The sequence below is a fragment of the Corvus kubaryi genome, unplaced genomic scaffold (assembly GCF_017639235.1).
Source record: "Corvus kubaryi isolate FWS band 111438036 unplaced genomic scaffold, C.kubaryi_AGA036_p1.0 37341, whole genome shotgun sequence".
NCBI classification, from domain to species: domain Eukaryota; kingdom Metazoa; phylum Chordata; class Aves; order Passeriformes; family Corvidae; genus Corvus; species Corvus kubaryi.
The window spans coordinates 1,489,649-1,507,497 of NW_024581112.1; the positions used below are offsets into that span (position 1 = coordinate 1,489,649).

Consider the following 17,849-nt stretch of genomic DNA (forward strand, 5'->3'; position numbering starts at 1 on the left):
TTCCTCTTTATTGTGTTTCTTGCCCACTCCCCTCATTTTTCTGATTGTGGACACTCTTGAATGAGAGCTCAGGGACACACCCGTTGCCCTGGGTGTCAGGACTCCAACCCCCTCCAGTCCTGTGCTGTGGCTGGAGAAATGTAGAGTGACCCCCACTCTCCTGCCCCCAGTGACAAACACCCACATGGAAAAACACTGGAATTGGTAATTGGCATAGTGTGTGCGAGGAAAATGAGAAACTTTCTGATTGCCATGTAAATCCTTCCTTCGTTAGGCAGATAAAGAAAATAATCCCATGAAAAAGACTGCCTAGCCCAATGATATGTTGAATATACAAAATTAGATACCTTTGTAGCAGACACAATATGTAAGAGATTTCCAGAAATCACAAGGAATTGGATGCTTTAGATGCAGTCGTCCTGGTTCTGTGCCATTTGTTCCCGAGATCTGTGTTTGTGCTCTATTTAATTTCTCAGCAAACAATAGATGATGGGCAGGACTTTAATATCAAGGCTGGATAAGGGTTGGGCACTAGCAGGGTGAGCGGTCTCATCCTCATGCTGCCTGGACATTCCCAATTATGTTTATTTAGCTTAACCTTAGTTTAGGTTATGACACTGCTAAGTACTAAACACTGTTATAAGAGAAATGGCCTTGTTCTTTTCAACAGAAGAAAAAAGCATGTGCTACTCATGCAGCAGAAACCCCTCTTGCTCCCTCTTTCAAAGAAAGTGGTTCCCACATTTAGTTGAAAGCAAGCTTGATGTATTGAAGTCAGCAGAAGTCAATCATTCAGTACAAAGACTGAAACTACCCAGCTGAAACTCTTTCCCTGCCATGGTAAACAGCACATGAGCTTGCAGTGTAATTGCTCCCCACTATTTTCCTCTTCATTATTGCCTTATTTTTCAGGCATTTTTAGGTCATAATATTTTATAAATTCTTCCTATGAAGAAATACTAATCTGATATCCTCACTAGATTTAAGCCCCGCAAGAAAAGGCAGAAAAGAGAAGTAAAGGAGTTGGTATTTGGAGGTGAAGAACAGACAGAGGCTCTTGGGGGAGTTTCTATTGTCCAGTCCCATGATTGCAGCTTGTTCTGTTCAACAGGACAGTGCAGACAAAAGCCTGCAATGTCCAACACCACACCCAGAAATAGGTCACCAGGAAAATGATACCATTTTGCAGAACCAACTGACTCATGGATTGTGTGGGGTGGGTGGTTATGGATAGTACAAGATTCTGCCTGTCCACAAGCTCTGTTTCCAAGGAAAACCTTCTTAATTTGAGATACTTGCAGATCAAAAGCTTTAACTTGGAGAGATGGAACAGGAAGCAAAGTACCATAGCTAGTAGACAGAGAGGCTTGCTAGTCAGCCACATGAGCCATAAATATGTTTTATGCCCCATAAATATGTTTTATGCCAAGCATGGCCAGTGCAATTCAGGAGACTTTTAGGTTTTGCCATTACCAAAACTAAAAGAGAGGCCCACACAACAGAGAAGGCCTTAGCTAGCTCCAGTTTGTGCTCACTGCTGTGGGGGTGGGAGTCGCTCAGAGGAAAGGGCATGAGCACCTCATTAACTCATTGCCTTGCCTGCTGCCCCATGAGCTCGGTCAGTTTGGAGGTCCCTCCTACTTGTGATTCAGCTCAAGTTCCCTGGCCCTGCTGGTGGCAGTCACAGGCATCACTCTTTGCTCCAAAATGGCTCACCTTCTGCGAGGTGCTGGCTGAGCCCTCCTGCAGGCTAATGAAGATCTCAGGGTAAGCTGGAAAGCAAACATAAATATGTTAGAGAAATGGATGCTGCAGATCACAGTAACAGCTTCTAATAACACTTAACAGCCTTGTTTCATAAGAAGAGTGGAAAGTAAATCCTACCTCCAGCCACACATCAAGCAAGATAAAAGCGTGCACAGCTGCAATTTGAGGTCGAGGAAGTGGTTTACAAGCCTGTACCAGCAGCTATTGCCGCAGGATCCATGATGTATTTCACTGCCTACCTCAACTAGGCTTGGGTGGCTTTGCCGGGGAAACAAACTGAAACCATCCTGCAGTCGCAGCAGAGCCACCCTTCCCAGGCCCTATGAAATCAAATACACCCCAGTTGCTGGTTCCTCTGTGTGCTTGCCAAAGGTATCTCCAAAGAATGTTCCAATGCTCCAGTGAATCATCCCCCAAAATGTTGATTGATTTAGGGTGCCAGCTACCCACATGCTGTTTCCTGGACAGATGCGTGACAGTGTCCCACCACAGATGCTTCCTGCCTTGCCAGGAAGCCCAGAGCCCACCTTCACAGCAGAGCAGCAGATGATGACCACATCCACATGAAACAAAAAACTTTTTTTTTGCAGCATTTTGGTTCTGGGCACAGCTGACTGTGTAAATTAAAGCTATCAGACGCTGTAAGCCTCTCTAAACCAGCATTTCAAAATTAGCCACTGGGATACCTGGTTTGGAGCAATATTGACTGACTTGCTAAGTAAGGACTGCTGAAACTATGTTAATATGTAGCAAATCTCAAAAGCCTTAGATAAATTGTGCATCTGGCCCTTTCTGAGCCCTGAAACTGGACTGGAAACAAGTGCCCTCCCTGAATTACTTAGGAGATCCACAGTTCTTTATCTTTCCAACCTAAACCTCAGTTTAATCTCTACCATTAAAATAATTTTCTCTTTTTCTTACCCTGTTAATTGATACAGGACCACCTCAGGTAATTACATTCCCCCCTGAGGTGAACTATTCAGGTTTCCCTGTTGTTTTATACAACTAATCCACCAAGGACTCTCCTGACTTTATTTCTAATTTCCATTTTTTCTGCCTGATGTTACTGATGGATTGTGCCTGGGCATGACTTACATTTAATTATCATGGCCTTATGGTTTTCTGGACTTATGATACTTTTTTTAGTGGAATTTCCTTTTTTTTTCTCCCCCTCTTCTGGGTTTTGGGTTTTTCTGCTTTTTTGGGGGGTAAGCTGGGGCAGTGGTTATAGATTCTTCCTATCAGAAAATGAGCATCTTAAGATTTCATTCTTGTTTCTTCCTTGCCAAAACTATACAGATGGTAGTGGAGCTGGCAGAAGACAGCCATACTTTTTCAGATACAGGGAAAAGTCTGGAAAACTGGATCTTCTAATCGCTGCAGAGGTTGGCTGGGAGGCTAAATGATGTCTGGTCTAGTGCGTGCTCCTCCTTTTGTTTTTTTGACGAGAATGGGTATGCTTTTCCACACCCGTATTGAGCGCTGTCCTCTGTTTCTGAGAAGACGTGTTTGCTGGGTAACTGTTCTGGCAGGCAGGTCTCACACATAGCTCTGAATGGTCTAATAGATCTTTTCCAATTAACATCTCAGCCCCTGTTAACAGTTTGACATTCATTTGTCTTGCTAGGATATTTACCAAGGTTTTGGATCTAGCAGAAATTCAATATTTAGTTCAGTAGTTTCTGCTGCTGAGATTTTACTCTTTCAAAAAGGAGAAATCAGTATTTGGCAAAGTTAGACATGAAAAGGCCATACCTTTTCACAGAAAATTTTATCTAAAAGAACTCTATTCTAGAAGAGAAATATTTTAAAGTATTTCAGTCCAAAAGTACCCTCTTAAAAAAAGCTATCTTGATTGAATGTCTGTTTTTACTCAACCTGCCAAAACTCTCAACTTCCTTGAGAGATTTTTTTATGGTTTCTCCATCCTCTCCGGTGCAATTCTCAGCCGTACTCAGGCCACCTCAAACAACTGAAAGAGAACACTACTGGCACCCCTCAGACTTGGCCTGTCTCTGCTGTGTTTATCCCTGCCTGAAGTATTTGTCAGAGGGATTGTGCATGAGAAGTTTCCCACAGGTGCCCTCTCCTCCTCCTGCTCCTCCTGTCCTTTACAGCTCTGTGATGCAATATCTGCCTGCCCTCCCTGCCCTGCTTTCAAGCCACCCAGCCTGTGGGGTTCAATTGCATGAGTGTTTGGGTGACAGGGGAGATTCTGGCTTGCGAAGATGGGAAAACCTTCCCGGGTTTCAACTGGCATTTTTTCCCTAGCTGTGTCGTTGCTAATGACCAGGATGACAGATAAAACTGCCATAAGGTGTTGTTGATATTGTATACATACACTATCTTCAGGTACTGTCTCACCCATTTGAGGCTGGATCTAACTGCCAGAACAGAAATATTCATTTCTTTATTCTCTGGTCAGCACGAGGAACAAGAGAGATGCTGTCATCTGAAAGCTCTTTGTCCCCACATGTCACCTAGAGAGTGCTGGATTATTCTCAGCAGCGTCTCTCCCAGCGCTGCATGGGTTTGTGGGCTGGCTTGGAGGAAGCTCTAAGCCCTCTGCTCTTGGTCTCTCCTCCTGCTGCAGCACAAGAGTGTAAATGGAGAAAGGCTGGAATGGTGCAATCATAAGTGGCATGACTTCAGCAAATGGTAACAGAAAAGAGTGAGACAGGATGCAAAATAGTTATTTTACCTGCAAAATTCAGAGGTGAAAGGGCTAGGAGCACAAAAGCACACTTCCTCTGAGAGGTGGACTCTACTTGCCTGAGGTCTGAGAGACTTTCCTCAGCACCCACCACAACCCTCAGGGCTCTCAGGGAGCCCCTGCACCCAGCTTTGCCCTCAGGACCCCTGCGAGAGAGGCTGGTGGCACAGCACCCTGGTCCAAAGTGAGCCAGCACTTACTGAGAAATAGACTGTTCACCACCATGGGCCACAGCTGTTTTCTCTAGTTTGCCTCTCTACCCTGCTGTACTGATATTCTGAAGTGGGTTCATGCACAGCTAAGCACACATGTCACCATAATTCAGAGAAAAAGCGAAATAAAGCAACCTCTTAGGCTGAGACACACAAATCTAGGCAAGCGTACCAGCAGTGATGGAGGAGAGTTCAAGTATATTAGTATCCTTGAATGATTACCCAGGTAACACTGTTGCTATTTGAGAAATGTTGATTTTAAAAAGTGTCTGAATCATGCAAACACAAGAGGAGATTTCAGATCATTAGCTTCTATTTTTATTTCTTTTACATCAGTGACCAAGAGCCTCCAGACATATTTTCCTTTTTTTTTGCTGTTCCCTATTGAACCTTTCTTTGAATTCAGAGCATTAGCCTTGAATATCTGTGCCATCCTCAAGCTGTGGGCTTCCTTGGACAATTAGCTACAGTCAAGGGACTGTTGACAGGCCCACTGTTTAAAATTTACTTTAGGAGCTTTGGAAATATGTTTTCCAGACCAACTGACCTATAAAGACAAAATAAAGCCTGGTTTTCAAGTGGGCAGCAATTTTCTGAATCAGTTGTACCTTAGTGATTGTAGAGCAGTTCCTAAGCCACTTGAAAGGGAACAAGGCAAGTAACTAAAGATGGGGAAGGCTTACAGAATGAAATGCCAGCCTACATGTTTGAAGTACACAGGCCCTGCCACTCCCGACCAGTTTGAGACCCCCACCAGGACCCTCATTTTCAGCGCCAGAGCCTCTGGCAGCGGTTGAATGTCACATGCCTTTTGAGGATGTGACTTTGCTACAACAGTAGTCTCAAACTGCTTACTAAATTTTGGCCATAATTTCCTAACCACAGACAGCATAGCCATTGGGACACGGAGATCTTGATGACCAGTGTGCTTCCCCATAACCCACAAAATCCCAACATAAGCCTCCACATCAGGGTAATATACTGGCCATGTGCATGGCAGTGAGGTCGATATATGTGCAATGAATCTACTATTTTTTCATGCCAGAAATTGAAGGAATGGACTCATATTCTTCTAAGAACTACAGAGTTATTTACTAACAAACATTTTACCTTATTGCAGCTGAAAAAATGACAAGGTAAATATATTTATATTAAAAAGCCCCCCAGTATCTGTCAAAGGTTATTGGCTTCAGAACCAGACAGGAGTCTCAGCTTTCCAAGTGCAAGGCAGCAGGCAGTTGGCATAAGCCCCTTACCAAATACTCTCACAGTGGTGCTGCTCTTCTGGACTCTCTCCGGGTGGTACAGCACGTGGCAGGAAAAGACTCTGCCATCATCAGTGATTTTGGGGGAGGAAATCTTTAGGGCATTGTTGAAACCCAGGAGGACTCTTTGCCTGTACAGCACGCTGCTGTTCCTGTACACAGCAGGACAGGAGGGCTCCTTGGTCACAAGTTCCTCTTTCCTGCCATTTTCACCCTGTGTACAGAAAAATCCACAAAATTGTGAAGCCCAGACACACACACAGAGAAATTTTTGTAAACCAGCTCTATTCCCACTATGAAAATCTTCCTTTGCACATTGTGTAGCAGTAAGTGGACATTTGCAACATCTGGGCTTTTTTCCCCAATATATTCTCTCTCAGAACTTCAATACCAAGAGCAGTCATCATCTTGACAATAAAATATGGAATAATGAGCTATGTCTGGTGAATCCTGATCTCTGTAGCCCGCAGAGAGAGCAACAGAGGTGCTTTCTCACTGCACCAATCTCTAAGTTATGCTGAACATCCCATACATATTAAATATGATTGAAATTTCAAGGAAAACTTCGCTCTTTTAGAATTTTAAGTAGAAAAACCTGATAATAATAACTAAAATTTATCTCCCCTTATTGTCTGTGTGGAAGCCACCCTTAGCTGTAAGTGCAGCCAGCATGTCCTGGACATCTGTGCCTCAGTACATATTTGCAAGCTCTACTCTGTATGATGCATGGCAACCCACATATATCATTGCGCTGACCTTTGGGGTTTTTTCCCTTTCCTCTGCTACTGTGTAGACTGAACCAGCAAAATTGAAGTAGTAAGGATAAGGGTGCTCCCTACAAAAAGATTTAAAATTTTAATATTAAGAACGACCTGCATAAGGCAGATCTAAATAGATAATGAACAAGAACAAAAGGTTAAAAAACCTAAAATATTTGAAAGTCGCCTTTAAGGAAACCCTTAACAGCTACAGCTCCTCTGTGACAACATATATAAATGAACAAGCAAAGCTCAAGGACACTGCTCACTGATACTTATCTTTACACACCAAAATGAATGCTAAAAGGTTACATTAAAACATGCATATAAATATTTATCCAGAAAGCAAGATAAAGTACAAAAATACAGTGAGCTTCATATCTCACAGAAAATTGCTTAGTTTTTCATTGGTTAGCTTGATAACTGGGTTTGCATGTCTTCGGTGGCATCTGTGACACAGAGGTTAACAAAGCCAAAAACATTAGTCAGTACCTTCCTTTTCTATCTCAAAGCAGCCTGATGTCTTACTATCCTACACAGTAACCATGTATTTTTCAGATACTAAAGCTTCACTACAGAAAAACTCACTGGAAATCCAACATAAGAAATATTTTAGATTTTTTACATTAGCCACTTTCCCTAGACCTGCTCTGTATGTGCTCCTAAAAAATTCAAAGCAATTAAGATGGAATTTTTCCTCTTTATTTCTTTAACAGCTATTATTTTGTAGTGTGTATGTTGCAACCCTATGTTTATACTTTTTCCCTTTATTATCACAGTACAACATGATTGATAAGTTTTTTAGCAGATTCTACAGGACACAGTAATGTAGAACATTTTCATTTCAATCTGCAAAAATACCCTGTAGTTCTTTCTGAACTTTATAACTGAGATGAGAAATACTTACCACTAGCCATTTCAAAGGATAAGTGGACAAATTTTCTGAGGTCACGTCCTCAAGGCATGGAATTTCTAAAGTCTCGTTTAACCACACTTTCTTCAGGTAGTGCCTCTCCTCTTTTATCATTGGAACAACAACAACAACAACAAAAAAACCCAAGCAGGAAAATCAGAAACATGATTTGAAAACCATTGCTGACTAGTCTTCTGTTCAAGGAACAGGCACTTTTCTGTTTAGAAGGGAACTGTAATTTTCAACCATTACCCATAGACACATTTTTTGAGTGAAAGCCCTGCATCTGATTCTAGTTGCAGTTTCATGACTCAATTCACAGCATTACCTGAATTTTTTGGCAATTCTTTAAAAAGCTTTTCTTCACTGCAGGATCACGATGTCTCCTTTCGGAGCTGAGAATAATTTGAAGCTTCAATTTTTATCTTACAGTTGTTTTTTTTTCTGAGGCAATAAACCTTCATATCAGTTTTGTGCACCTCTATTTCCTTTTCTCTGGAGATATCTGCAGACCTTCTTTTCACTAAGCAAGCTATTCAGCATGTCAGTCAGGTTAAGATTAACCCTCCTTTTCAGTGTAAGTGTTCCTTTTGTTATTCTTCAACCTGCCCACTACCACAAAACTTTTCACTCTTTCCTTTCTCATCCATTTCAAAATCCATTTCACCATCTCCTACCCTACCCATTCTCAATCCAGGGTTCCATCCAGCTGTGGAGGCTGGGCAGAGTGATGCAGTGAACAGGGCGCTGCTGTGGTCCGGATGTTGGGTCTGTGAGTGTGCTTGTCTGCATTTAAGCAGGAAGAGCAGTGGTGATGGGTGGGAGGTGCTGTGAGTGCCATGGTCAGCACTGACCTCTCTGACCCTTGGCCACAGAGCAGGTGGGGGTGTGGTGCATCCTGCCATCCTCCCTGCCCTAAAACCTGCCTTCTCTCTTCCCTGGAGGCAAGGCACCAGCACACACTGCAGTGAAACTCCTCAGCTCTGTCCCCTGGTAGATCTGGCTTGCATGTGGAGATAGAACAGATATGTATTTCATTCATTTCTTATCTTGAGGGGAGTGAGAATATCCAGCTGTCCCAGACTGTCATGGTATTTGTCAGTGGGGACTTTCTGATGACTAACTTCCTTTGCATCTGGCACCCAAGCATGGAGCAATGGTGCCAGCACGCAGCCTATGCCATGGAGATGTGAAGAAAGGCAGTGCCCAGAGCTGTGCCCGGGAGAGCCAGCAGCAGGAGCAGCTTCCCCCCGCATCCATCAGAGTAAAGAACCTGAGGAGCCAGTTCTCACAGCAGGACACAGAGTGAAGAAGCCCAGGGCTGGACAGTGCAGAGAGGATAATGAAAGAACAAAGCAAGCAAATCTCCAGTTTCTCCAGGAACAAAACTGTACAGAAGATTTTGCTGGGACAAACCACCATGCAAAAGTGCTGTACAGAATACAACAAGTATGGAAATGAGTAGTCACCCCAGGAGTTCAGTCTGGAAACAGCTTCTGTCTACTCTCACAGTCACATGTCCCAGATTCTTGCTTCCCCCTCCCATCTCTGGCTCGCATCTTCATTAACAGCCTGTTGGCTAAAGTCCTCTGTGTCTGTCTGTCTGTCCTATGAAGGCCTGCTGCTCTGTGGGCTTTTGACAAGTTGAGTGCATCTGGATTCACTTCACTTGGAGGTAATGAAAACTGTACTTCATCATAGACTATCACCTTTATCCATCCCACTCATAGGCTGGATTAAGTTTTTTTGCTTTCTTTTGAGTGGGAGTGTTTCATTGCAAATCTGGTTACCTTAAAATACAAACCTGCAAAAGGTAGCAAACTCAATTTTTTAGTTCTCTCTAGCAAGCAGTCATCAGTAGCACAGCTTGCTACATCATGTAGTTACTGAAAAAAGCCGCAATGATGCTGATATGAACAAGAGCTGCCCACACTGTAGACAGCAATAACAGCATTGAACCTGTCCATACCAAGGGCAAGAGAAAAGCAGTGCCTGATTGGCAGAGTAACTGTACTAAGGAACAGAGAGAGAAACTTTGCATGAAGAACAGAAGCGTGGGAGGGTTTCACAGGGTTACCAGCACGGTTTGAACCTCACTGCACTCCCCTTGATCCCTCTGCCCTGTGAAGCACAGGAAAATTCCAAAAGTGTAGCCTACTACAACACACCCCATACAGCAGGTAGAGTGGCAGCTTCATCTTTGGCACAATTACCCAGTGTGCACTGTGTCCTCTGTGGGTTGGGCAGAGGTGCCAGCTCTCACTTTGCCTCTGCAAGTTCATCGGGGCAGGAGGGTGCCACAGGGTTGCCCAAGATGCGCCTCCAGGATAACAGCACCAAAATGCTTGGAGCTACTGCCACGCAGGGGCCATCAGTGTTAAACATCCCGGAGTATGAGTCTTGCACAGGACCTCCTCGTGCTACAGGAGCAACATGGTCCAGCGTGGGGACTACCAGTCTGGCCTCATGATGCAGGTAAAAGGGCAGTGGGAGCAGACTAAAATACCCCGAAATTAACCTGCACCCACCCTGCTCCTAACTCTTGAATGTCTGTTGCGTCGACAGCCCTGGGCACAAGCAGAGTGAGGACGTTGGCCTTGCAGCTCCTCTGAACTGAAACGGTGCCAGGTTTGTTGTATTTACTTCAATCCTTCTTAGGTTGTTAGCAGAAACCTGGGTCAGAAAGAGGTTTCTAGGGCCATTAAATCCAGTTCCCCATGTGCACAACAACAAGCTCAACACCCCTGCCAAGTTCCATCTTCACAGCAGTTTGGGCTTTTGCCCTCACTGCTGACACTAAATAGCTGTTCCCAAAGTTGCTGCACTGACAATTGCCACTGTTGTTTAATTTGCAGTCAAATCCATTCTCATCTGATTTAAATAATTTGTTCCTTTACCAGGATAATTTAAATATCCTCCCTAGTGTTCACACTCTCCCCTGAGGCTTACTTACCAAGAGCAGTCATGCTGCTTTCCAGCTTCCTTTTGGCTGACAGAAGCAGCCAAATCTCCATTCCTGTGAGTCTCGTAAGCAATTCCCCATTTTGCTCCAGTGTGTTTTTGGTGGTGGGGACACACATCCATCCGTGGAGCTAACACCTAGCATGCCCTGCAGATGCCAGCCCTCAGCCTCAATCAGACAAGGATGCTTTCTCTTTCTGGTGCCCAGTGCTGCACGCCCACAGCAGTAGCACAACATGGTTTGAAGATCCAACATCCTTAGTCCCACCATATCCTGAGCTGCTCATCCAGTCTCCTCCACAATGTTTCTCCAAAATGAAAATGCAGAAACTGCCTGCCTCACCACCTTTTTTTCACTTTACTTTACTATCTAACTTTGTATTCCACCAAACAAATAAGGTTTCCTAATCAGAAGCTAGACAAAACAGCTAAAGAGTGCCTGGTAAATAGGAAACTGTACAAGCAACATTCAGTGGCACAAATGTAAATCCCAAACAAGTCACCATCACCAACCAAGAGATGTTCATCTATCCTGATATTTTCCCCCACCTGGTTAGGAAACAGCAAAATTTCATTTGCAATCACTTACCTGCTGCCTTGACAATAAGTTGAATTTTTGCAGCCTTTGTCCCATATGGGTAAGTAGCAAAAGTGCATTCGTACTGCCCACTAAGGGACATGGTAACATTTTTCAGATGCAGATCCCACCAACTGCAGTCAGAGGTGGCATTTGGATTGGTGGAACACAAGGACTCTGTGTCATCCCCACGGCAGCACCTCCTCGTGCTGAAGGACACCGAAAAGTTGTGAGGAGCCGCAGAAAACTTGAAGTAATGGGTGCCATAATCAGGGTGATATACAGCTATTTTGGTAGACAGGCTGCCATTAGTCTTGGACCACTGCGTCTGTATTACCTCGGTGGTGTGTGGTTTTGGGAGCATGCACACCAGGGTCACATCAGCACCTGGCAGAACATGGACCACTTCTGTCTGGGTAATGACATCTGCAGTCTGGCCTTAAAAACAAACAGGATCATTTTCAGTGCAAGTGTTTAAACAAAGCTTTACCTAAGACATCTTTGTCAAGACCTGGTGCCCTAGCCACAGACAACTATGAAGACCTTACAACTGTAACCACAGGCTTCCCAGCAAGGAGCTTTACAGCAAATCTCTACCAGTACAGACTTCAGAGAGACAACTGGGAGAGCAAATGCATGTGTGTCTGGAAGAGGCCAGGAAGGTCCTGTTACGCTTGTGGGAGAGAAATGAGAGCTCTGAGGGCCTCTGCGCAAATGAAAATCTTTCAGGTAAAATAAATAAAACAGAAGCTGGGCCCAGTTATTCCCCAGTTCTTCTTGCAAGAACAAATGAGATATCCCCGCTGGCCAATTCCCTGCACTGTCCCCCTGCCCATTGCCTTTGTGGCTTTGGCCGAGAAAGCCATTCTCCATGTTATTAAACATCTCCTGCATGTCCTAAAGGAGTGTCTGTCACAGTGTCAGAGTGAGCTGCTCTGGTGTGTGTGGTTTCTTCCTCAATTAATTTCATAAAGCAGGTGGCAGTCCTTAGTGTGCCATATAAAGGAGTAATGGATCGATGAAATGAAGGGGCTTTCAGCAGGAGCCTGTACTACTTGGTTTAGCTGCTGTTGTAGTAAAATTGATTTATATCCCTTTCTCCCTCCTATGAGTAAGAGTCTTGCAGTCCCTAAACCCCTGAATGCAGGGCACTGACAAACTCAAGGAGATGAAGAATTTATGGAAGGGGTTGTTGCAGTGAGACAAGTAATCAATCACTCCGAGCCATACACAAAAAGTCCCTTTTCCAAAAGGACATGTGAGTCCACAGAATAAAATGAGTTGTGAAGTTGTCCTTAGGTACAGACTTGTTGCCCCCCATTTACATTGCATTTTATCCTCCCTGTGCATCATAACATCACTGTATATTTTCTTTGGGAATTTGCCCTGCAGTCCTGCCAGCTGCAAGTGCCCACCGCTCACCTTCTTTACTTGAAAAAGCCAGGTACCAATCCTTTGCTTTGCTGTGTGGTACAGGGCTCTGGGGCACCTGAGCCAGGGTCAGACAACCTCAGTTGTGCTGCAGTGTGCCCCACACTCTGCCAGCTCAGCCAGGAAGGAGCCAGGCAGGGACTCTGTTCACCCTCAGCTCTGGCTTGACAGGGAAAAGGCACAAGGGCAGAGTGATACATCCCCACAGAGCTGGCTCCGATTTGGTACCTGTCCACTGAAGGGTGACATGGACACTTGGAGACTAGATGTGTGGAGAACAAAGCTACTGAATGGCCATGGCCAACATTAATCTCTGCTGTTTCATTGCTGCATGTGTTCTGCTCGTCTTTTATTCTAAGAGATGTGGTGATGTAAGAGGGTAAATAAAAATAAGCCTGAATGACAAGTCTCACAGCCTTGTGCTGAGGGAAAAATTACTAAAACTATTTTTGTTAGTCCAAGGAGCTTATTATAGGAAATGCTCTCTGATTTCACCACAAGTTTTGCATCAGTAAAAGTTAAGGAAAAAGCAATTAGTAATCTTGCAATCAGACTATCAGGCAAAAGGCACACAACATTTTTTTGCTCATATTCATGCTGATGTTGCCTTAGGTCTAAGATTCATATAAAGAATGCCTATGAAGAATCACTTGAGTAATTTCTATTAAGTTGCCAAAGTTATATTTGTAGAAGCAACATCCTAATTTGCATTTGTTTCTTAGTAGCCTAGCACATTAGATTATTTTAACTGAAAACTTTTTGTGCAAAAGTGTTCTTAACTTTTTGCTAACATCCCAATATAAGTAATCTCATTTTATGTCAACTTTATTTTTCAAAATCAGTGTCCATTAGTGCATACTTGTGCCCCAATTGAAATTTCTTAGAGTAACTTCCAGACCTTTAGGTGTCTGATCTCCACAAAGGGCATAAAGGCCTCCACTTTCACCTTTGAGTGACTTCAGTGAGGATTTCATCCTCGGGGGAAAAAAAACCCTATTCCTATTTTTCTCTAATTACTATTGCTTTCTTATGTGTGCATGTTTTGAGGCTTCTATTCCTTTCTTTGCATTTGACATTTTCTATTTTCTATGAATACACGTATAAATTATTTTTCCTTTATTTTTAGGACCAGTTTGCCTCAGTTATATGGAAAAAAAGAGCAGCCTATGCCAGATTTTAAGATGCATCTTACCATGCTAGTCAAATACATGCGGTTTTTCCCTTCTTAGTGGAAAATTTTGTATCCTACAAAATTGTTCTTCCTAGCTGGTAATAAATATTCCTGCATTTATCATGGTCAGAATTTTGAAGGGGTGGGGGTTTGTGAACATCATACTTTTTCTTGGTTTTCCTCAGATTGCTTTTGGTTTAAACTCTCTCCAACAAAGATGCAGCCCTCCTTAGCCAACTTTTCTGAGAGTTTTTTACTTGAATGACAAACTTGTCTCTCAAGCCTTTAACACAGCACATGGGGCTAGGTGGAGAAGAGGAAGGGAAGAATCTGTTTAAGGGGTTGCAGCTGTACAATTTACCCTTGACTTGAAGTGTTTCAATTCTTCCTCTCTCTGCATACACAGGTATGTAACACAGAGACAGAAAGGTATTTTTAATTTTTCCATTGAAAGCAGTTTTCCTTTTGGCCCATTTGAGAGGAGCACACCGTGCCCTAACTTCAAATGAGCTCATCCCTGTGATTATTCTGACAGGTTAGGCACATTGACTTAAGCAATCTGCTAGTCAGCATAAGTCATTTACTCCTTACTAGCTGCACATTATAACTAGAGTTATTTGAAAGTTGTCAGGAAATAGAAAATCATTGCCAGTAGCTACAACTCTCCCTTGTGAGACCCACTAATGCCAAACTGCCCCTCACCACCCTCCATCATAAACTGAGTCAAGGTGTCCTCCTGGAGCTCTTACCTGTGACACTGGGCACTGAGAGCAAACAAAACAGAGAGAAGAGCCACCTTGCTTTCATCTTCACTTGATGAAGTTCTGGTGAATAAGTATCTCTCTTGGTGCTCCCTCAGAAAAGGAAGTTGAAGTGGCCTGCCCCGTGCAGGCAGGCAGATGTGCAACAGAGTCACTTAGCATGACTTCAAAGAAATGCTTCATTAAACTGAAAGCCTCAGTTTCCTGCTGGAGTGATAAAATAAGTACAGCTTGTGAAACCTTTAAGACGAAAACATTACTTACATTTTAAGTCCACGTTGAAAACCAATTTTTTTTCCTTTGCCTTTTCAGGTTAACTTAGAGGAAGCAGTTTACTGGTTTACACACTACCAAAAACATGCCAGGTACCTAGGTTTGACTATGTAATTTTTGGGGATATGGTTTGGGAGTGATTATGGTGGTGCCACATTAGCTGTGGGACTTGCTCTCAAAGGTCTCTTTCAACCTTGATTATTCTGTATTTTCTGGGTACTATATGGTAGACTGCACACACAAAAAAAAGCTGACTTTCTTTCTTCCTTCATTTCCTTCATGTATTAGTTCAAAGTATCTCACATATACTATTTCTAGACCCTCTACACTCAGAATCTTTTAAAAACACAGCAAAATATCAAAAAACAATCTCCAGAAATTAAAACAGATGAGATGAGAGTTTCTACATTCACTTCTTTTTCCTCCTTTTCTTCCTAAGAAGGAGAACATGAATTATTTTCTGCAGTTTGATGAATTACAGCATCACATGTGACAATGTCCCTTGGTGTAGTTAATCCCTGTACTGTCCTTCAGCTGTCAGTTTTGTTTATGGCAGCACCCTCAGGTGGAGTAGCATGGTTCCTGGCAGTCCTGTCACCTGTCTCTATTGCAGGTCACCTGTATATCCTTCTGAGCTGTCCTGGAAGCACACTGCATTTCCGTGAGCTAGGCACACACCTGCCAGCAAAGCATCTCATTGCAGGCAAGTCATGCAAATTGGCAGCTTTTCAGAAAGAAACAGGTTTGAGTTCTTGCTTATCACGCTTCTTTCCCCCAAGCCAAAAAGAGCAGGGCAGGACACCTCACATGCACAGCGTGGATATGTTATTTGCTGGCTCTTCATGATGTGGATGTTTGGCAGTATGGATGGGCAAGAGGCTTGTTGCCCCTGATAGCTCCATCCTCGGGGGCCCAAGGACAACCCACCATGTGGACTTTGGGACAGAGCCTATTACAGCCCATTCCTCAGGGAAGAGAAGGCAAGTGTCACAGTCCCTTAAAAAGGCACCTCTCTCTGCCAGCAGTGCCCTCCCTCAGGAGGGAGTCCTTGACTGATCCGAGTCCTGACATGTCTTTTCCTGACTTCCAAATTTTGCTAACCAGGGAGCTCCCCACACCTCTAGCATGCAAGGTACAAAGTAAAAGGTGAAAAAGAAAGACTCTCTGGTCATTTTCCTATTTTGCAGCCTGCCAGGTGTAAACAACATCTATACCACTTCCCTAATCTATGCATATGCAACCTTTTGGTTGCTTCACACTTAAACAGGCTCCAGCGGGAGCTAATAGTGCTGGCCAGGCTATGTCAGGGCTCCACGTCTTGGAGAATAAACGCTGTTGCACAGTTCTTTCTTTGTTTCCATTGCTCTTCTACCTGAGGAAATGCACTAAGAGCACTTGTAGGAAATGCACTGGATGCCAAGGTTACTGCTAAAGGAATTGTCCCTGGGGATGAAATCTCTGTTTGTCATTCAGAAACCTGACAGAGATCTGTCTCAGAGGATCAAGAAGTCCTGAAGCTGAGGATAAACAGAATATTGAAGCCATTGTAACTGACAAGCCCAGAAGGGAGCAAAAATACTAAAGAGATATGTTCTGGTTTCCAGTTCAGACCAAAGACCACAAAGAACCCAGAGATTACCTGCAGATACTAGAGTCCAAGAAAATCTGACTTCAGTCTAAAATTTGGATTTTCATTTATGATTGCAGTTACCTTAGCTTCTCCTGCTGATCAGGTCATGTAAGGTTTGTACCATGAGAGAATGTATTTTGTCTTAAATGATCTTTTTTATTGATCTGAAACACGCATCACAAATTGACAAGACAGCCCAAGTGCTGTGTGGCACATTCAAGAGACACAGAAATCCCTGAGCAGCTTGTTTGAGTTACTAGATCACTGTATCTTGCCATTAGAATTTGTTTCCCCCCCTAAAATAACATCCTAAAAACATACTGCTGCCATGTTTCATTGTGTTGGCTGAATGCAGCCACCCAGCTCTGTTGCTGTGCTTGGTGATTAAAGACAGACAAGAAAGAAACCTCCCAGCACGATGGAGTTTTGTTCAGTTCAGAGCTGTGTTTTGCCCCAATTCCTGCCTTAAGCCCAGGTCTTGAAAATAGGCACTCACCCTGCTGCCAACATTCATGTGCGTGAGTAGCACAGTCCTGCCTCTGCAAATGACATCAAAACCCATTCTGAGACACACCACTTATCTCAGCCTACTGGCAGGGAGACATCTCTTCCCTGGAGCCAGACTTGAGGTCCTGCTCACAGCAATACAAATTATTACGAGAGTTTCTTCTCCCACTATCCCCTTCCTGGAAAATTACTTACAGGCAGCTTTGCAAATGCCGTGGTTGGATGTAACACATCAGGTTATGGATGGTGAGGACGAGAGGAGGTACTGAAACATGTCCAGGGACAGTGGACCTCACTGGTAGCTGGAGAGAGGATACATCTGTATTTGGCTTTTCCTTGATGGAGAAGCTACAGGGACGATTGCCTCAGAGCTGGGATGTGCAGGCTTTTCCTGCCATTCCAGAGACACCCAGAAATCGCTGCAAGGCTGGGAGGTTTCAGAGGAAAAGAAGCTGTGCCCAAGCAAGTGACACACCTTGTCAGTGGATGTGTGAATCACAGTGTTTTCTTTTAGGCTGGACAAGCATTTGACCTGGTTGATAGTCCCCAGTGTCCCAGGGGGTGTCAGGAACAGATGGGCTCTGAATATCCTCCAGGATGGGTTCCTGACGGTGCACTGCAGCGAGGGGCTATGCCCACTGCACAGGCACATCTCATGCAGCATTAATTTTTTTTCCACTCCGGTGGGGATGGCAGAGGGGGATCCTTTAATTATTTTCTGCAGATCTGTTCACCACTGGAGGAGGTATTTTAAACACTACAAATGACTCTTTCCATGGCAATCACCCTATTATGTGTCATGCTCACAAAACCCTCCACTGCAATACATTTCTTCTGCCTCAATTACAGTAAGCTGTACCTAAGGAGGAAGCACAGCTACAGTCAGTCCCACAGAAAAGGAAATCTTCAA

The 17,849-nt window shown here is 43.8% G+C and overlaps 1 protein-coding gene across 6 annotated transcripts in view; it reads right to left on the reverse strand.

Annotated features, from left to right (window-relative positions):
• The window catches only part of CD96 (CD96 molecule), a 31,565-nt gene that overhangs the window by 12,733 nt on the left and 983 nt on the right, over positions 1 to 17,849 (reverse strand). For 2 of the 6 annotated variants that reach the window (XM_042031566.1, XM_042031562.1), the window contains exons 1-6: positions 17,135 to 17,312; positions 14,518 to 14,736; positions 11,179 to 11,604; positions 7,623 to 7,732; positions 5,949 to 6,171; positions 1,717 to 1,772 (exon numbers count right to left, since the gene is read on the reverse strand). In XM_042031566.1, coding sequence (XP_041887500.1) covers positions 1,717 to 1,772; positions 5,949 to 6,171; positions 7,623 to 7,732; positions 11,179 to 11,604; positions 14,518 to 14,575 — 873 coding nt within the window. In that variant the 5' untranslated portion in view covers positions 14,576 to 14,736; positions 17,135 to 17,312. Of the gene's footprint in view, positions 1 to 1,716; positions 1,773 to 5,948; positions 6,172 to 7,622; positions 7,733 to 11,178; positions 11,605 to 14,517; positions 14,737 to 17,134; positions 17,317 to 17,849 lie in introns of those variants that run through there. The other 4 variants (XM_042031565.1, XM_042031567.1, XM_042031563.1 and 1 more) reach the window with 4 other exon arrangements.